Here is a 20,767-nt window from a genome sequence, read left to right as displayed (position 1 = left end):
GCAGCAGCGTAAAAAGAGGTGTTGGAGGGGGTACACAATGCAAATAGTCCAGGTAGCCATTTGATTACCTGTTCAGGAGTCTTATGGCTTGTGGGGAAAAACTGTTGAGAAGCCTTTTTGTCCTAGACTTGACGCTCCGGTACCGCTTGCCATGCGGTAGTAGAGAGAACAGACTATGGCTGGGGTCTTTGACAATTTTTTGGGGCCTTCCTCTGACACAGCCTGGTGTAGAGGTCCTGGATGGCAGGCAGCTTGGCCCCAGTGATGTACTGGGCCGGACGCACTACCCTCTGTAGTGCCTTGCGGTCAAAGGCAGAGCGATTGCCATAGCAAGCAGTGATGAAACCAGTCAGCATGCTCTCGATGTTGCTACTGTAGAACCTTTTTGAGGATCTCAGGACCCATGCCAAATCTTTTTAGTTTCCTGAGGGGGAATAGGCTTTGTCGTGCCCTCTTCACGACTGTCTTGGTGTGTTTGGACCATTCTAGTTTGTTGTTCATGTGGACACCAAGGAACTTGAAGCTCTCAACCTGCTCCACTACAGCCCTGTCGATGAGAATGGGGGCGTGCTCGGTTCTCCTTTTCCTGCAGTCCACAATCATCTCCTTAGCCTTGGTTACGTTGAGGGATAGGTTGTTATTCTGGCACCACCCGGCCAGGTCTCTGACTTCCTCCCTATAGGCTGTCTTGTCATTGTCGGTTATCAGGCCTACCACTGTTGTCGTCCCTAACCGGGTTCCTATTCCTCGAAGCGGGTCACGATAGAAGCTCTCCCAGGGTGTCAGACCCCTGTCCCTGCTCCGGAGGGCGCATGCCCTGCGTCAGGAGGTTGATAGCTTCGATGGCGACAACAGCTGTTCCCTGTTGGCCAGTGATGGGCTGTTCCTGTGGGACGATGCTGGGACTGTTCACCTCTGTGAGCGGGGCTACCAGGCTGACGGGCCATCAGAAGCCGGCAGTGAGGCTTCATCGCCTCGAGAGGCTTTGAGGGGCCTACTCACTCGGGTAGCCTCTGCACTGGACATCAAACTAGTGGACATTTATGACTCCATTTGTCCCCATCTCTGCTGAGTTCAGTGAGGCCTTGCAGGAGAGCTGGGCCTCTGCCAGGGATGCTTCCCGACTCACAACAGAGACTGGACCAGGGAGTTATGTTGCAGGGTGCAGAGTCACTCGGCCTCCGGGAGTACCCAAGCATGGCCACCATGATAGCTGCCATTGTCCTCCCGGACCGGGAGATTATAGGGTGGAACCCACGGCTGAAGCCGGGACCCCTCAGAGTCTTTGATGCGGACTTGAAAGCCACATGGGTCCCTCTGCTCTCTTGGCCGCCTTACCAACGTGGCCATGCTGCTGCAGGCCTACCTGCAGACTCTGTTGCCCCGGCTGCAGGGGGGCACAGAGGAGCTCCTCCGGGACGCGATGGATGCGTCTCGCCTGCTTTCCCTGCTCCAGAGGGATGTGGCCTGCTCCAACGGACGGGCCATGGCGCAGGTGATTACCTCCCAGCACCATCTCTGGCTGGCCCAATCCTGTCTGCCAGCTGCTCTCCAGAACACATTTGCTACTCTCCCCATCACCCCAGGGCTGACACTTGGCCCAGGGGTTAATGAAATTCTAGAGCAGACCGGTGAGGTTCATAGGGACCGGAGACCCTGAGACGGTTCATGCCGCCGCCTCAGGCCCCGGGTTCAAGGCAGACGGACCGTCGCCACCCACCTGCACCTGAACAACTGTGACGGTGGGGTCCCTCTCCTGCCCCATCGCCTCGTGCTGAGGAACGACAGCGGGGAGGAGCACAGCGTGCGGTGGAGCAACAACCTGTCAACCTTTCACCGCCATAGGGATGTGCCTGGGGAACCCAGGCACTCGGGTCGCCAGAGAAGAGGCGGGCCCAGGCAGGATCCCTGACACACCCTTCCCTGGCCTCTGCCTCTTCTCCTGGTCTCAAAGGGGAAAGTGGAAGGCATCTGTGGAGTCCCCATAGATGTTTTCCACAATGCTCGAGGAGTACCAACTCCAAATCCAGTGCCAGCCCCCATCCTTCATGTCACCACGGTGGCCGACCCCTTGAAGAAAACCGTGGCTGGAGATGAGCTCATTCCTGGACAAATTCAGAACGGCTAGGTGGGTTCTACTCCACTTATTTTGTGGTCCCCAAAAGAGATGGAGGGTTTCGACTGATCCTGGACCTCTGCAACCTCAATGGGTACTTGAAGGTACTGAGTTTCCACATGCTGTCCCCAGCCCATGTGTTGCATGCCTTGTCCAGGGACCAGTGGTTTTTGATGCTGGACCTGAGTAATGCTTATGCTGAGTAATGCTTATGGTTCTTCCTTTCGGCCTCTCCTTGGCACCCCACACTTTCACAAAGTGCATGGATGCTGTCCTGGCACCTCTCGCGTCCCATGGATTGTTAATCCTCCATTACCTGGACGATTGGCTGATTTGTGCCCAGACCAGGACCCAGGTCCTGTCAGACAGATGTGCTCCTTACCCATATCGGCGGGCTGGGCATTACTGTAAATGACAAGAGTCATCTGACACCCACTCAGAGGGTGGTCTTCGTTGGCCATGAGAGCACTCCTGCCCACCAGAAGGGTTCAGGCTATCTTATCTTGCCTTGACCACTTTCGGCAGGGGAGGGTGGTATCCACCCAAACCTGCCAACGCCGGCCTCGTTGTTGATTCCGCTGTGCCTGCTCCATCTCCGGCCTCTTCAACAGTGGTTCAACTCCCACCGGCTGCACCCGAAGCGCCACCACCAGCTGCGTGTGACCACACAGTGCCTCAGGTCATTGTTGAGGTGGCGCTGTCACTCCTTTCTCTCAGGTGGGGTGGAGATGTTGATGTGCAACCAGGAGCTGGTCAGCACAGACGCCTCCCAGATTGGCTGGGGCGGTTGTGACCAAGGGCAGGTCGGCAGTGGCTGATGGCAGAGCATCGTCTGCTTTTGGTGGCGCCATACTGGCCCAGATGACCCTGGTTCAGCCTTCTCCTGTCCGTGTGGTCTGGGACACCTTGGCAACTTTCCCTGAGACCGGACCTGCTGTCTCAGGCCAGGGGAACTCTGTGGCATCCGAGGCCGCACCGCCTCAGTCTGTGGGCTTGGCCACTGAACGGCACCAATGGTCACTGTTAGGACTACAGGAGGGTGTAATGAACACCATGCAGAGCGCAACGGCACCGGCTAAAAACGCAGAATACCAGTTGTGCTGGCGGTTGTTCTGATCACCAGTGGTGCCCGAGTCAAGTGGGTGCAGTATGTCCTCCAATACCTGCAGTCTCGCTTGGATGAGGGCTTAGCAGCATCTACACTGAGAGGGTATTTGGCAGTTACATCTGCCTGCCATGTGGGGTGGATGGACAGGCCAGTGGGGCGACATCCCTTGGTCTCCAGGTTTATGAAGGTGGTTTGCCTGCGTCCAACTAGGACCTGCTCAATGGCGAGCTGGGATCGTGATGTGGTCTTGGCACGTTTGGCAAAGCTGCCTTTCGAACCGTTGGCGTCTGCTTCCCTGCAACAATACCTCTATGAAGGTGGCTTTCTTGGTAGCGATTACTTCCAAGAAGAGGGTGGTTGAGCTCCATGCTCTTTCAATAAGTTCTGAGTGCTACCGGATGGAACCCCCCGGGGTTGAGTATATCTCTCCGCCCCAACCATTCATTCCTCCTGAAGGTTTTGTCAGACAGGCATGTGAACATCCCTTTTATCCTGACTGTTTACGACACCCTGGCAGTGGCGGGGGGAGTCTGGGACTCCCTCTGGCATGCTGTACCCTGTGAGGGCACTGGCTGCCTATGTGGAGCGGACACAGTCAGTGAGAACAACAGAGCAGCTCTTTTTCTGCTATGGTGAGAGTGTCCTGGGGGCCAGGCTATCAAAGCAGCGGCACTCTCACTGGATCGTGGGTACGATTACGACAGCATACCAGCGGGCTGGCAGGCTAGTGCTGGGATCTGTGGTGGCATATATAACACAAGGTGTGGCTGCGTCCTGGGCTCTACTGAGAGGAGTGCCCCTCGCTGATATCTGTGCTGCGGCCAGCTGGGCTTCCTCTTGCACCTGTTGTACTATCGTTTAAATGTGGCTCTTTCCTCTGCGGTTGGTTCAGGGGTCCTTGGTGTTGCCTCCCCTTCCGGGGATTGTGCCGAGACCCCCTTCCACATTGACGGCCCCTGTGTCTCGGTCCCGCTCTGGGACTTCACCGCTGGCTGACCAGGTCCCTCTAGCACCGACTAAATCTGGTGCGGGTATACCACGGTTATGTGAGCTATATGGATCACTCCAATCCTCTACGGTGCTAGAGGGGCCTCAAATTATGTAGAGAATGTGTGTCGCGGCCATGTGGTCTATATATAGGGACTGACCACAGCCGTGACACAGGCGTATACGGGAGTAAATCTGTAAATCCTCACCTCGGATGTATCACTGCGCCGCGGAGGGATCCATATAGCTCACATAACCGTGGTTACATACGTAACCTTTGTTTTTTCATTAAGACATACATGAAATGAGTTGCAAAATGAATAGGAAATATAGTCAAGACGTTGACAAGGTTATTTTATATATATTTTTAATGATTTTTAATTGAAATAATAGTATCCGTAAAGTTCATAGAAACATGTCAAACAATGTTTATAATCAATCCTCAGGTTGTTTTTAGCCTAAATAATTGATAATATTTCAACCGAACAATAGCGTCGTCAATATAAAAAAAAAAACAACAAGGCGCGCTCTCGGGATTGCGCACCAAACCGGTTGGGGACTTTCCACTGGCCTCTCATTGAAACTGCTCATTCTCCCTAATTTTTCAGAATAAAGGCCTGAAACAATGTCTAAAGACTGTTCACAGCTAGTGGAAGCCATAGGGAATACAATCTGGGTCATAACCAGTGGATAGGTTTTAAATGGAACAGCCATTTCAAAATAATAGCACTTCCTGGATGGATTTTCCTCAGGCTTTCGCCCGCCATTTCAGTTCTGTTATACTCAAGACATTTTAACAGTTTTGGAAACTTTAGAGGGTTTTCTATCCAAATTTACCAATTATATGCATATCCTAGCTTCTGGGCCTGAGTAGCAGGAAGTTTACTTTGGGCATGCTTTTCATCCAAAATTCTGAATGCTGCCCCATATCCTAAAAAAGTTCATCAGGACAATAGTTTTCATCTGTGCTAACATAATTGCAAAAGGGTTTTCTAATGATCAATTAGCCTTTTTAATAAAATGATTAACTTGGATTAGCTAATACAACGTGCCATTGGAACACAGGAGTGATGGTTGCTGATAATGGGCATCTGTACGCCTATGTAGATATTCCATTGAAAATCAGCCGTTTCCAGCTACAATAGTCATTTCCAACATTAACAATATCTACGCTGTATTTTTTATCAATTTGATATTTTAATGGATGAAAATGTAGCTTTTCTTTCAAAAAAACAAGGACATTTCTAAGTGACCCCAAACTTTTGAACGGTAGTATACTTTGTACAATAGCATACTTTTTTTCACTGTTGAAGTTAGTGTCGGCTAGTTACGGTATGTAGCCTAGTTAGTGTAGGCTGGTTACGGTATGTAGCCTAGTTAGTGTAGGCTAGTTAGAGCTATAAATATCCAGCTGTCATCTGAAGTATCCAAGCCATAACAATGTATAAACGAGTACAATTTAAAATCAAATGTATCCATACTAGCTGAATATGAAACAGCTATGACACTTCTTGGCTCTTCCCTACAGGACAATGAGAAGCGGACACCGTTGCATGCCGCTGCCTATCTAGGAGATGCAGAAATTCTAGAGCTACTCATATTATCAGGTACGGTTATCATTGAAGAGAAGGATTACACTGACTTCTGTTTTGATGCTTGTGTTTGAATGTGACCATTTCCTCATACTTACCATTAAGATCTTATGTCCAGTCGATGTATTTACAAAAATTAAGTCATTATACTGAAGGACATTGACAGCTGAAACATCCCAATTTTAACTTGATTAGTGAAGTATCAAGATTTTAATTCGCCGCACCTGTTCCTCCCAAATGTCCTCATGATTTTGGTTGCACCTCGTCTCACGTTGGCTGAGCTCCTTCTACTCCTCTCCACTCAGTGACATGACATTTTCTTCAGAGTGTTGCTGTGTAATGAAAGTCCAATTCCCAGAATAGCTCTCTACAAGAGGCTTTGAGTGCATTCTAAATGGCACCCTATTCCCTATATAGTGCGCTACTTTTGACCTGAGCCGTATGGGTAGGCCTATGGGACCTGGTCAGAAGTAGTGCACTATAAAGGCATTAGGTGTTGTTTTGGAGACATCCTTTCTGTGCTCCAGCTATTTAAGATGTTGCCTTATTAACCCCAGTGGCCTAACTAACCCACGTCCCCGTCCCCTTTGTCGGTCTGTGTCCCCGTCGGTCTGTCACCTTTCTGTCTGTGTCCCAGGAGCCAGAGTAAATGCCAAAGACAACAAGTGGCTCACTCCTCTGCACCGGGCCGTGGCTTCCTGCAGTGAGGTACGTGTACTGATAGACACACCTGTGCATATGTGTTTTACTGTTAAGTGTGTTGTGATTTTTAAATGCACTTTAAACAAAGTTGAACATGATTTGAACTGTGCTCCTGTAGGAGGCAGTCCAGGTGCTATTGAAACACTCTGCTGATGTGAACGCCAGGGACAAGAACTGGCAAACGCCGCTCCACATCGCTGCGGCCAATAAGGCGGTCCGCTGTGCTGAGGCCCTGGTCCCTCTCCTCAGCAATGTGAACGTGTCGGACCGGGCCGGGCGCACGGCGCTCCACCATGCAGCCTTCAGCGGACACCTGGAGGTTAGCAATTAGCATGGACATGATTACACACTGTAGTTTACACTTTATACCTGTCCTATCCCCAGGTTTATGGTGCATCCGATTAGCTACATTAGTTGTATGTAGGGCTGTGACGGTAATTGGATAACCTTGACAGTTTTGGATGAAGACCACCATGAAAATAAAAATTACCGTCAAAAACGCCATGTTTTTATCAACTTTATTTTGATGGAGATATTCTTTACCCATAGCAGCAGTGGTAACTATTTATTATTGTTTTGCTGACTTAGTCCATCTATTAAACTGTATACATCTCTTCTCCAACTATATTTTGATGCGCCACACTCAGCAGATCTGCTCTGTGCTGATAGGAGAGAATATTTTGAAGGTCAATTCAGTTCATTGGGGAGGGGGTGAGGGGAAACGTGAGGACCGGGGGCTAACTATAGTATCTATAGATCTATCACCTACAGGCTGGGAGTGGGTAGGTAGCCTCTGCCCTTCACCTCTGACCTTTCTCATTGTTACAGTAGGTTGGAGGAGTAAAGGTGAAAAATATGGCTCTCATTGCAACAACAAAAAAGCATACCATCACCTTTTTGGGCACATTTCAGTTTCAAACCGAATGACGATGGAGACCCAGATGACTTGGACCAGCCTGTTTGCACAATCTGTGCAAAACCTGTAGGCTAACATAGCTTGGAAAGCAATTGGCTATTGCTTCAAAGAAAAGACTAATCTGTCTTTTTAGTTATCAAGATTCTGAACTTGATTGAGCGAACAGTAATTTTGGCATCTGCTATATCCCCGGTGAGAGTGCATATTCACTTTCTTTATCCCTGGGTCAGTGCCACTTGAAAGTCATATTGAACAAGATTCTGCTAATCTCTTTAGTTGTATAAAGTGTATGATAAAAAATGACTTTTCCCATGAAAAGAAACATATCTGATAAAGCCTAGCCTTACTCCACCACACGCTGCATTGAACAGACGTTTTTTTGCGAACAGTGATTCAGTTATATTATTAGCCTAAATGATGACTATCCAATTTACTAATCACATTAACAAAAATGTCATGATGCATAGAATGCTTTATATATTCATGGTGAAAATTAGCTTCCCCTTAACTTGAGACTCGCGCGCCTATGGGCAACACAGTTAGGCCTTAACACTAATGTTTTCCTTTGCTAATGCTTCCCCGTCCGTCCGTCTGCTGTCAGTTATGTCGATGACTGTGTACATACGGCACGCCAATCACCGACACCGGAAGTCCCATGACCGTCACAGCCCTAGTTGTAGGCTTGCGTTAGTTCAAGAGAGGCTTTGATGCCAGATTTTAGCAGATTTTGCTTTAGTTATCCTCAGCCTGTGTTTTGTTTCTCTCCTTTTCCTGTTAGATGGTGAGGCTGCTTCTCTCCAGAGGAGCCAACATTAATGCTTTTGACAAGAAGGACCGCCGAGCAATCCACTGGGCTGCTTACATGGGTAATGAGTTGACCACATTTACATTCTGACTAATGTGACGGTGTCCATCCAAATCATCTTGGCTCCTGGACTCTGTCCAGGCATGTCAAGGCTGCGTTGAAACAATGACTGGTAAATGGTCCAAGACCGGCTCAGTTAGTCCCCACCGTTGTGACAATGAGTCGTCATAATTCTGCATCAAATGTACATGATTTTAGGGGCATTGGCAGACACAATGTAAGTAATTTAATTGATGTACCCCTAATTGCACCCACATCTGTTTATCCTACAGCTATTGTATGCAGTAATCATGAGCCCCTATAAACCAGAGTTACACTGTTAGCACTGAGGTGGTGTGCAATAGTAGGAAGCCCAGTTTATGCAGCTCACCCTGCACTATCAGCTCCAATGTAAATAGCATGAGTAAGTCTACCTCTGATAAGCTTCCCAGGAAAGCATTAAAAACAATCAAGCAAAAAATAAAAATGATAAAAATAGCCCACATTAACATATGTAGCCTAAGAAACAAGGTCCATGAAGTCAATAACTTGCTTGTAATAGATGACATTCATGTTCTGACTCTCTCTGAAACTCACTTAGATAATACCTTTGATACAGTGGTAGCAATACATGGTTATAACATCTACCGAAAAGACAGAAATGCCAACAGAGGTGGTGTTGCAGTCTATATTCAGAACCATATTCCTGTAAATCTTAGAGACGATCTAATGTTAAATACTGTTGAAGTAATATGGCTACAGGTTAATCTGCCTCACCTAAAGCCCATTCTTGTGGGAAGCTGCTATAGACCACCAAGTGCTAACAGTCAGTATCTGGATAATGTATGTGATATCAACAGAGAAGTATATTTTCTGGGTGATTTAAATATTGACTGGCTATCAAGCTTGGGGCGACAGGTAGCCTAGTGGTTAGAGCGTTGGACTAGTATCCAAAAGGTTACCCGACTTCCGTCACCATGAAGTGCTTTGAGAGACTAGTCAAGGACCATATCACCTCCACCCTACCTGACACTCTAGACCCACTCCAATTTGCTTACCGCCCCAATAGGTCCACAGATGACGCACCGCAACCACACTGCCCTAACCATCTGGACAAGAGGAATACCTATGTGAGAATGCTGTTCATCGACTACAGCTCAGCATTTAACACCATAGTACCCTCCAAACTGCCATCAAGCTCGAGACCCTGGGTCTCGACCCTGCCCTGTGCAACTGGGTACTGGACTTCCTGACGGGCCGCCCCAGGTGGTGAGGGTAGGTAACAACATCTCCACCCCACTGATCCTCAACACTGGGGTGCGTTCTGAGCCCTCTCCTGTACTCCCTGTTCACCCACGACTGCGTGGCCATGCACGCTTCCAACTCAATCATCAAGTTTGCAGACGACACTACAGTGGTAGGCTTGCTGATGCAGCACCCCAATCCACATCGACGGGGACAGTAGTGGAGACGGTAGTAAGTTTTAAGTTCCTCGGCGTACACATCACGGACAAACTGAATTGGTCCACCCACATAGACAGCGTGGTGAAGAAGGCGCAGCAGCGCCTCTTCAACCTCAGGAGGCTGAAGAACTCGGCTTGTCACCAGAAGCACTCTTGTCACCAAAAGCTTTTTACAGATGCACAATCGCGAGCATCCTATCGGCTGTATCACCGCCTGGTATGGCAACTGCTCCACCCACAACCGTAAGGCTCCCCAGAGGGTAGTGCGGTCTGCACAACGCATCACCAGGGGCAAAACTACCTGCCCTCCAAGACATCTACACCACCCGATGTCACAGGAAGGCCATAAAGCTCATCAAGGACAACAACCACCCGAGCCACTGCTTGTTCACCCCGCTATCATCCAGAAGCCGAGGTCAGTACAGGTGCATCAAAGCAGGGACCGAGAGACCGAAAAACAGCTTCTATCTCAAGGACATCGGACTGTTAAACACAGCCACCACGAACATTGAGTGGCTGCTACCAACATACTGCATCAACTCCAGCCACTTTAATAATGGAAACATTGATGTAAAATGTCGGAACTAGATGCACAAGCATTTCGCTCCACTCGCATTAACATCTACTAACCATGTGTATGTGAATTCCATGTGAATTTGATTTGACTTACACAAATGACTGATTGTCTGAGAGAAATTTATGATAAAATGATTGTGGGGGCGGTCTTGTTAGACTTCAGTTCAGCTTTTGACATTATTGATCATAGTCTGCTGCTGGAGAAACGTATGTGTTATGGCTTTATACCCCCTGCTATAATGTGGATAAGGAGTTACTTGTATAACAGAACACAGAGGGTGTTCTTTAATGGAAGCCTATCAAATATAATCCAGTTAGAATCAGGAATTCCCCAGGGTAGCTGTTTAGGCTCCTTGCTGCTTTTTATTTTTTACTAATGACATGCTTATTTCTAACTAAAAGTATTGTATTTGGAACAAAACAAAAAAACTAAACTGAATCTTGTAATAAATAATGTGGAAATTGAGCAAGTTGAGATGACTAAACTGCTTGGAGTAACACTAGATTGTAAACTGTCATGGTCAAAACATATTGATGCAGTAGTAGCTAAGATGGGGAGAAGTCTGTCTATAATAAAGCGATGCTCTGCCTTAGCAACACTATCAACAAGGCAGGTCCTACAGGCCCTAGTTTTGTCGCACCTTGACTACTGTTCAGTCGTGTGGTCAGGTGCCACAAAAAAGGACTTAGGAAAATTGTAATTGGTTCAGAACAGGGCAGCACAGCTGGCTCTTGGATGTACACAGAGAGCTAATATGAATAATATGCATGTCAATCTCTCCTGGCTGAAAGTGGAGGAGTGACTTCATCACTACTTTTAGTTATGAGAGGTATTGACATGTTGAATGCACTGAGCTGTCTTGTCTAAACTACTGGCACACAGCTCGGACACCCATGCATACCCCACAAGACATGCCACAAGAGGTCTCTTCACAGTCCCCAAGTCCAGAACAGACTATGGGAGGCACACAGTACTACATAGTGCCATGACTACATGGAACTCTATTCCACATCAAGTAACTGACATAAGCAGTAAAATTAGATTGGAGAAAAAAAAACAGATTAAAAAAACACCTTATGGAACAGCGGTGACTGAAGCAACACAAACATTGGCACTGATGCATGCGCACACACACACATATGGCACTATACAGTTGTGGCCAAAAGTTTTGAGAATGACAAATATTAATTTCCACAAAGTTTGCTGCTTCAGTGTCTTTAGATATTTTTGTCAGATGTTACTATGGAATACTGAAGTATAATTACAAGCATTTCATAAGTGTCAATGGCTTCTATTGACAATTACATGAAGTTGATGCAAAGAGTCAATATTTGCAGTGTTGACCCTTCTTTTTCAAGACCACTGCAATCCACCCTGGCATGCTGTCAATTAACTTCTGGGCCACATCCTGACTGATGGCAGCCCATTCTTGCATAATCAATGCTTGGAGTTTGTCAGAATTTGTGGGTTTTTGTTTGTCCACCTGCCTCTTGAGGATTGACCACAAGTTCTCAATGGGATTAAGGTCTGGGGGGTATAAGGTCTGGGGGGTTTCCTGGCCATGGACCCAACATATCAATGTTTTGTTCCACTTAGTTATCACTTTTGACTTATGGCAAGGTGCCCCATCATGCTGGAAAAGGCATTGTTCGTTACCAAACTATTCCTGGATGGTTGGGAGAAGTTGCTCTCGGAGGATGTGTTGGTAGCATTCTATATTCATGGCTGTGTTCTTAGGCAAAATTGTGAGTGAGCCCACTCCCTTTGCTGAGAAGCAACCCCACACATGAATGGTCTCAGGATGCTTTACTGTTGGCATGACACAGGACTGGTGGTAGCGCTCACCTTGTCTTCTCCGGACAAGCTTTTTTCCGGATGCCCCAAACAATTGGAAAGGGGATTCATCAGAGAAAATTACTTTACCCCAGTCCTCAGCAGTCCAATCCCTGTACCTTTTGCAGAATATCAGTGTATATAGTATATACCTGATGCTTTTCCAGGAGAGAAGTATATTCTTTGCTGCCCTTCTTGGCACCAGGCCATCCTCTGAAAGTCTTCGCCTCACTGTGCATGCAGACGCACTCACACCTGCCTGCTGCCATTCCTGAGCAAGCTCTGTACTGGTGGTGCCCCGATCCCGCAGCTGAATCAACTTTAGGAGATTGTCCTGGCGCTTGCTGGACTTTCTTGGGCGCCCTGAAGCCTTTTTGTTACAACAATTGAACCGCTCTCCTTGAAGTTCTTGATGATCCAAAAAATGGTTGATTTAGGTGCAATCTTACTGGCAGCAATATCCTTGCCTGTGAAGCCCTTTTTGTGCAATGCAATGATGACGGCACGTGTTTCCTTGCAGGTAACCATGGTTGACAGCGGAAGAACAATGATTCCAAGCACCAGCCTCCTTTTGAAGCTTCCAGTCTGTTATTCGAACTCAATCAGTATGACAGAGTAATCTCCAGCCTTGTCCTCGTCAACACTCACACCTGTGTTAACGAGAGAATCACTGATATGATGTCAGCTGGCCCTTTTGTGGCAGGGCTGAAATGCTGTGGAAATGTTTTGGGGGGATTCAGTTCATTTGCATAGCAAAGAGGGACTTTGCAATTAATCTGATCACTCTTCATAACATTCTGGAGTATATGCAAATTGCCATCACACAAGCTAATATTAATATTTGTGTCATTTTCAAAACATTTGGCCACGACTGTACACATGGATTTAGTACTGTAGATGTGTAGTAGTGGTGGAGTAGGGGCCTGAGAGCACACAATGTGTTGTGACATCTGAGAATTAAATGTTTGAAAATTGTTTAAACTTTGGCAGCAGCTAATGGGGATCCATAATAAATACAAATGTCCTTATCCCAGTGAGTGAGTGAATGAATTGGCTGTGTGATAGCCTCACAGCTCAGATGTATGGTCCACCTCGTGTGTTATGTCAGAATGATGGACTAAGTATGTTGATAAGATGGTTTCAGTTAAACTAACATGTAGGTATTGCTTGTGGTGCTGTGTACCACTGTAAACTAACCTCTGTTTCTCTCTTCTCTCTCGCTCTGTCTCACACTCTCTCTTCCCCCCCATAGGGCACATTGAGGTGGTGAAACTGCTGGCCTCTCATGGATCAGAGGTGTCCTGTAAAGACAAGAAGGCCTACACCCCTCTCCACTCTGCAGCCTCCAGCGGCATGATCAGTGTGGTCAAGTACCTCCTGGACCTTGGGGTGGATGTGAGTCAATGCATACATACACCTCCCCGCATTCAACTGTGTAGTCACTGTTCAATTACAACTCCACGAAAAGACAGAGCTCTAGTGTGTTGTAGAATGATTTCCTTTGGACCCAGTGTGTCGGGTCAGGGGTTTTTCCTAACCAAGTGACCTGATCGGGAATGTTTTGTTCTATCCCCCATTCTCTCTCTACCCACTCTTCTCCCTCCAGATAAATGAGCCCAATGGGTACGGTAACACCCCCTCCACGTGGCGTGCTACAACGGCCAGGACGTGGTGGTAAATGAGCTGATTGAGTGCGGCGCCAACGTGAACCAGGTGAACGAGAAGGGTTTCGCCCCGCTCCACTTCACGGCCGCCTCGCGCCACGGGCGCTCTGCCTGGAGCTGCTGGTGGGCAACGGGGCCCACGTCAACATCAAGGTGACGAGACAGGATGATCAACTGTCTGTACCAAATGACACCCTGTTCCCTATGTAGTGCACTACCTTTGAACAGGGCCCACAGAGTAAGAAGCTGTGATGACAACAGCTGCATCCCAAATGGCACCCTATTCCTTTTATAGTGCACTACTTTGGGTCACTGATGCAGCACACGGCTTAGTAGACTTGGACCAAATACATTCCGATACCAATGGATTAATCTTAACAATACAAACTAAATGCAATAAAGTGCACCTCCACCTGTGGTCAGCAGCACAGACTGCAGTGTGAACCATCTGTCTCTCTCTCTCTGCAGAGTAAAGATGGAAAGACCCCCCTCCACATGACGGCCATCCACGGACGCTTCTCCAGATCTCAAGCCATCATCCAGAATGGTGAGTCTCTGAATGCTCTCAACAGAATATACACTGCTCAAAAAAATAAAGGGAACACTAAAATGACACATCCTAGATCTGAATGAATGAAATATTCTTAAAATACTTTTTTCTTTACATAGTTGAATGTGCTGACAACAAAATCACACAAATTATCAATGGAAATCAAATTTATCAACCCATGGAGGTCTGGATTTGGAGTCACACTCAACATTAAAGTGGAAAACCACACTACAGGCTGATCCAACGTTGATGTAATGTCCTTAAAACAAGTCAAAATGAGGCTCAGTAGTGTGTGTGGCCTCCATGTGCCTGTATGACCTCCCTACAACGCCTGGGCATGCTCCTGATGAGGTGGCGGATGGTCTCCTCCCAGACCTGGACTAAAGCATCCGCCAACTCCTGGACAGTCTGTGGTGCAACGTGGCGTTGGTGGATGGAGCGAGACATGATGTGCTCAATTGGATCGGGCCCTCATACCACCCTCATGGAGTCTGTTTCTGACTGTTTGAGCAGACACATGCAGATTTGTGGCCTGTTGGAGGTCATTTTGCAGGGCTCTGGCAGTGTTCCCTCTGCTCCTCCTTGCACAAAGGCGGGGGTAGCTGTCCTGCTGCTGGGTTGTTGCCCTCCTACGGCCTCCTCCATGTCTCCCGATGTACTGGCCTGGCCTGTCTCCTGGTAGCGCCTCCATGCTCTGGACACTACGCTGACAGACACAGCAAACCTTCTTACCACATCTCGCATTGATGTGCCATCCTGGATGAGCTGCACTACCTGAGCCACTTGTGTGGGTTGTAGACTCCGTCTCATGCTACCACTAGAGTGAAAGCACCGCCAGTATTCAAAAGTGACCAAAACATCAGCCAGGAAGCATAGGAACTGAGAAGTGGTCTGTGGTCGCCACCTGCAGAACCACTCCTTTATTGGGGGTGTCTTGCTAATTGCCTATAATTTCCACCTGTTGTCTATTCCATTTGCACAACAGCATGTGACATTTATTGTCAATCAGTGTTGCTTCCTCAGTGGACAGTTTGAATTCACAGAAGTGTGATTGACTTGGAGTTACATTTTGGTGTTTAAGTATTTCCTTTGTTTGTTTTTTTAGCAGTGTATATATGAACCAGTAGGCTCTTCAGCATCTTGTCTTTTGTCTTCAAACCATGATACACTGGCACAGAGCAATGTTACTGCAATGTGGTTGAACATTTAGCTACGTGATGCCTCTAGGGTCAAGTGGTTGATTTTGTGTGTGTATTAGGTGCTGAGATCGACTGTGAAGATAAGAATGGAAACACACCCCTGCACATCTCTGCTCGCTACGGCCACGAGTTACTCATCAATACACTCATCACGAACGGTGCTGACACAGCCAAGTAAGAGAACACAGTTTCCAGCAATACTGCAACATGCATCTGCAATTCTGTCATTGACCGAATTCCTACTTGGAGACTCTCTGCTCAACACATGAAATGGCCTCCATTGTGGTGTGTGGGTGGTTGATAGACTGGGCATTGCAGTGTGCAGTAGGGTTTAATGAGGACTGTGATGTGCTGCTGTTTCTAAACTCAGCTGAATTAACTGGAAGTCGCTCTGAATAAGAGTGTCTGCTTAAAGTATAAAATGTTGTTGCAGACGAGGCGTCCATGGGATGTTCCCCCTCCACCTGGCTGCTCTCAGTGGTTTCTCTGACTGCTGTCGAAAGCTCCTCTCATCAGGCTTTGATATAGACACCCCTGACGACTTTGGAAGGACCTGTTTACATGCTGCAGCAGCTGGAGGGTGAGTGGACTGGTCCAGGCTTTACACCAAGGAATATGTAGTTCATGACCTGGAAAACCCTCTCCTCCTGCAGTATCATTTCTGTATAATGTGGCTCCATGTTATGGTGGTATTGACTAAAATGTCTATCTTCCTGAAAGAGAAGAGAAACCTGCACACTGCTCTTGCTAGTATCACTGTTTTTATCCTAGCTTTTATTAGCCTTAATAAAAAGAGTGATGCTAGCAAGAGCAGTGTACAGGTTTCTCTTTTCTTTCAGGTTCTCTCATTGTTAACATGCACCTGATATCTCAGAGGGCCTTTCTAAACTTGATATCTTGTTAACAGAAACCTGGACTGTCTGAATCTGCTGCTCAACACAGGGGCAGACTTCAACAGAAAGGACAGCTTCGGAAGGTCTGTCTGTGGCATCAAATAACTTTCATATTTGTTCTTTATGACAATGGGGAATATAGGAATTATTATGGGATATATTGTTTTGCATCTCCAATCAGCTGTTTCTGTTGACTCTTTGTGTTCCTCTAGGAGTCCTCTGCATTATGCAGCAGCCAACTGTAACTACCAGTGTCTGTTTGCCTTGGTGGGGTCTGGGGCCAGTGTGAACGACCTGGATAAGAGGGGCTGCACCCCGCTCCACTACGCTGCTGCCTCCGATACAGACGGAAAGTACGTCTCACACTCCTCTTACTGTTGTGTGTGTTGTGGTGCCGTGACCTTTCACATTTCACTGTAGTCTGGAGAGTATGTTGAGTGTTTGAATGCACGCTAGTGTTCAATCGGCAGTGTGAAAGCTTGGCCACGTCTCCTTTGGAAAAGTCTCTGCTTGATTATCTGTCTGTCTTGATGTTGGTGTAATGATTAGTGAACTCTTGACCTCTAGGTGTCTGGAGTATTTGCTGCGAAACGATGCTAACCCAGGGATCCGGGACAATCAGGGCTACAATGCAGTGCATTACGCGTCTGCATACGGACACCGCCTCTGTCTGGAGCTGGTGAGTCAGAACCACAGGATACTAGATGCCCTGCATCCACACCATTTTCCTTGCGTCCCAAATGGCTGTGGGGCCCATAGGGCTCTGGTCAAAAGTAGTGCACTATATAGGGAATAGGCTGCCATTTGGGACATAGTCATTGATATTCAGTAGGTTTTAAGGTGTGGTTGCATGTTTGTCGTCACTCTTGATGTTCTTTTTCCAGATTGCAAGTGAAACACCTTTAGATGTGGTAAGTGCCAGTTGGTAACTTTTCCTCACACTTGCTTGTTTAAGGTATGGATGCAACACCCCAGTATGTCTGCAGAGGCTGGTCACTGAGATTTACCATGTTACACATGCTACTAGACTAACCTTCCAAGTAAATATGTTACAAGTCTGAACTGGCCGTTCGTGTCTTTCCTCAGCTAATGGAAACCTCAGGGACAGACATCCTGAACGACTCTGATGTCAGAGCTCCCATCAGCCCTCTACACCTCGCTGTGAGTAAAGCCTACCTGCTCCTGTAGTGGTCTCCATATGACAAATGGCACCCTATTTAGTACACTACTTTTGACCAGATCCTTATAGGCCCTGATCAAAAGTAGTTCACTACATAGGGAATAGGGTGCTATCTGGGATGCAAGCATGGTGTAGATTTTCCACAGGAAGTTGACTGTCCAGACAGACTCACACACCATATTCCGATCTATTCCTGATTAGTGTAAAATACATGCATATTCTACACAGTGATGATGAGGCCGATTTCCTTATTTTGCCATTTGAGTTAATCAACCTCAGAGGAGAAGTAGAGTGTTTGTTTCTCAATCCCACGCTTGGCAGGAACATCCGATGTTGATGCTGGGCGGGAGCAAAAATGGGCTCCCGATTGAAAGACTCTGGTCTACTTTAGAGGTCTAGCCCTGTATTTCTGTTCAGGCGTACCACTGGTCTACTCTAGGACAGTGATTATATTAAGAGTGAATATCTATTCAGGCGTACCACTGGACTTTGCTTGAGACTGTTTGTGTTTCTATTCAGGCGTACCACGGTCACCACCATGCTATGGAGGTCCTGGTTCAGTCTCTGCTGGATCTAGACGTGAGGGACAGCCAGGGGCGCACCCCTCTGGACCTGGCTGCCTTTAAAGGCCATGTGGAGTGTGTTGACGTCCTCATCAACCAGGGAGCCTCCATCCTGGTTAAAGACTTCACTCTGAAGAGGACCCCCATCCACGCTGCAGGTAGACATAAGGATATCACATAGAGCTTCTGTAATTAAAAAGTTTTCCTGACCAAGATGGCCATTTGTTTGGACGACAATGCTAGGACGACAATGTCCACTCTAGGGATGTTACATGGTATCGTGTGAAAATGCCCACTAGACACTGATCTAAGGTCATTATTTGTCATGTTCTCCACTAATGATTGAGGATCTAGGGAGGGTAAGCTGATCCTAGATCAGTACACAGGGGAGACTTCTATCCAGAGCCAGGTACACAGCTAACAGGTGACAGGCTTCGATGGCCTCAGCACCAAAATTCTTTATTATATGCTGTGTTAACAACATAAGGATGTCATCTACCAACACCACTGTTCTAGAAATCTGTCTGTTCATGTGAAGGTTATAGTCGTCCAGCTGTTCATGTGAAGGTTGTCGTCCAGCAATCTGCTCATATCCTCTCTGTTCATCCTCTAGCTACCAACGGTCAATCATCTGACATTCTTATATCCTCTCTGTTTATCCTCCTCTAGCTACCAACGGTCAATCATCTGACATTCTTATATCCTCTCTGTTTATCTTCCTCTAGCAACCAACGGTCATTCGGAGTGTTTGCGTTTGCTGATTGGAAATGCGGACCTCCAGAGTGCCGTGGATGTTCAAGATGGGAATGGACAGTAAGTCAATTAGGTTTTGGATACAATTCCTGAAAAGAGATTTTGAAACTGGGGATGCATCCCAAATGACAACCTATTCCCTACTTGGTGCACTACTTTAAACCAAAGTCCTATGGGCTCAGGTCAAGAGTAGTGTACCATATAGGGAATAGGTTGCCATTTGGGACCTGGTTATTACCGGTTTGTAAATGACCTGTTGTCTTGTGTATCAGAACCCCTCTGATGCTGTCGGTGCTGAGCGGACACACAGACTGTGTGTACTCACTGCTCAACAAGGGAGCCAGCGTAGAAGCCAAAGACAAGTGGGGCAGAACAGCTCTACACAGAGGGGTGAGGAGGAGAGTTGTACACACTCACACACAGAAAGAGAGGGGGAGGCTTGTTCTGATCTAGGGATGGGGCCATTGAACTACTAGGGATTGCTTTGGTGTGGGATCTAGCATGGAATATATATTATGCCCAAATATTCCTTATTATATAATTGATTGACTTAATCAATTCCATTCTTGTCTCGCCACCCTACCAGGCGGTGACTGGTCATGAGGAGTGTGTGGAGGCCCTGCTGCAGCACAGCGCCAGCTTCCTAGTTCGGGACTGTAAGGGGCGGACCCCTGTTCACCTGGCGGCGGCGTCTGGACACATCGGGGTGCTGGGGGGGCTCCTACATGCAGCCCAGTCAGTGGAGACCCTCCCTGTCATCACAGACAACCAGGGCTACACGCCACTACACTGGGCCTGCTACAACGGTACTAACTGGACTGAAGCTCTATTCTGATTCCCTCTCCAACACTGTAAACATGTCCCTGAATTAGGCAGGCCTTACAACGGTACTAACTGGACTGGAGCTCTATTCTCTTCTCCAAGAAGTGTGCACTCATTCACTCCCTCTCGTGGATTGAAAAGCATTATATTGGTCTTGATGGAGCAATGTGGGGAATGAACAAGACTACAGCACTGTGGGAGAAGTAGGATTATGACTCTCAGTGGTGGAGCTTACACTGAAAGAACTTTGTCAGGGATTGACATAGTATATGTTGTAGCTAAAACGTTTTTTTTTTGTGACTTCACCATTGTCAGATCCTTTGCTTTCTCTGAGGGTATTGTTGTGGTCTACAGTGACGTCATCTTTTTGTTGTATGTAATGTTTCCCGCTAGAGCAACGTATTACTTTTGATTCATTTAATTTAGAATTAATCTTCCACTAGGCCATGACACGTGTGTCGAGGTGCTGCTGGAACAGGAGGTTTTCCACAAGACAGAGGGAAACTCCTTCAGCCCCCTCCCACTGTGCTGTGATCAACGACAACGAGGGGGCTGCAGAAATGTTGATTGACACTCTGGGACCAGCCATTGTCAACGCCACTGACACCAAGAACCGGTAACTACGGCACACGACAACAGCCTTTTCTTCTGGAGAATAATGTTGTGAAAACGACCTCGGGTTGGATGAGGGATTGTAGAAACTATACTTGATAATAACACTCCTACTCAATATCAATGAAAACAGTTTCCTCTCTCCAGGACCCCCCTGCATGCGGCAGCCTTCACGGACCACGTGGAGTGTCTTCAGCTGCTGCTAGGTCACAATGCCCAGGTCAACTCCCCCGACGCCTCCGGGAAGACCTCCCTCATGATGGCTGCTGAGAATGGACAAACCAACGCTGTCGGTATGCAGTCCCCTCTCCTCCGTTTTGTGCCTCGCCAGCTGGCGTAAATTCAACAATTTGAATAAGTAGCTTAATTTCCTAATGTAATTCCTTTTATGTT

At 47.4% G+C, this 20,767-nt stretch overlaps 1 protein-coding gene across 1 annotated transcript in view; it reads left to right on the top strand.

Annotated features, from left to right (window-relative positions):
* The window catches only part of LOC112225235 (serine/threonine-protein phosphatase 6 regulatory ankyrin repeat subunit A-like), a 40,041-nt gene that overhangs the window by 14,295 nt on the left and 4,979 nt on the right, over nucleotides 1–20,767 (top strand). Inside the window, 23 exon segments of the mRNA XM_042315046.1 lie at nucleotides 5,740–5,818; nucleotides 6,441–6,511; nucleotides 6,624–6,824; nucleotides 8,200–8,287; nucleotides 13,391–13,533; nucleotides 13,745–13,775; nucleotides 13,778–13,903; nucleotides 13,906–13,955; nucleotides 14,271–14,349; nucleotides 15,611–15,725; nucleotides 15,985–16,131; nucleotides 16,459–16,527; nucleotides 16,657–16,797; nucleotides 17,012–17,123; nucleotides 17,329–17,355; nucleotides 17,531–17,605; nucleotides 18,144–18,345; nucleotides 18,913–19,000; nucleotides 19,213–19,330; nucleotides 19,527–19,746; nucleotides 20,206–20,282; nucleotides 20,284–20,378; nucleotides 20,522–20,667. Coding sequence (XP_042170980.1) covers nucleotides 5,740–5,818; nucleotides 6,441–6,511; nucleotides 6,624–6,824; nucleotides 8,200–8,287; nucleotides 13,391–13,533; nucleotides 13,745–13,775; nucleotides 13,778–13,903; nucleotides 13,906–13,955; nucleotides 14,271–14,349; nucleotides 15,611–15,725; nucleotides 15,985–16,131; nucleotides 16,459–16,527; nucleotides 16,657–16,797; nucleotides 17,012–17,123; nucleotides 17,329–17,355; nucleotides 17,531–17,605; nucleotides 18,144–18,345; nucleotides 18,913–19,000; nucleotides 19,213–19,330; nucleotides 19,527–19,746; nucleotides 20,206–20,282; nucleotides 20,284–20,378; nucleotides 20,522–20,667 — 2,500 coding nt within the window.

Source organism: Oncorhynchus tshawytscha, unplaced genomic scaffold (genome assembly GCF_018296145.1).
Source record: "Oncorhynchus tshawytscha isolate Ot180627B unplaced genomic scaffold, Otsh_v2.0 Un_contig_4294_pilon_pilon, whole genome shotgun sequence".
NCBI classification, from domain to species: Eukaryota; Metazoa; Chordata; class Actinopteri; order Salmoniformes; family Salmonidae; genus Oncorhynchus; species Oncorhynchus tshawytscha.
The sequence above is the reverse complement of the archived record's forward strand: the minus strand, read 5'-3'. Positions and strand labels throughout refer to the sequence as shown.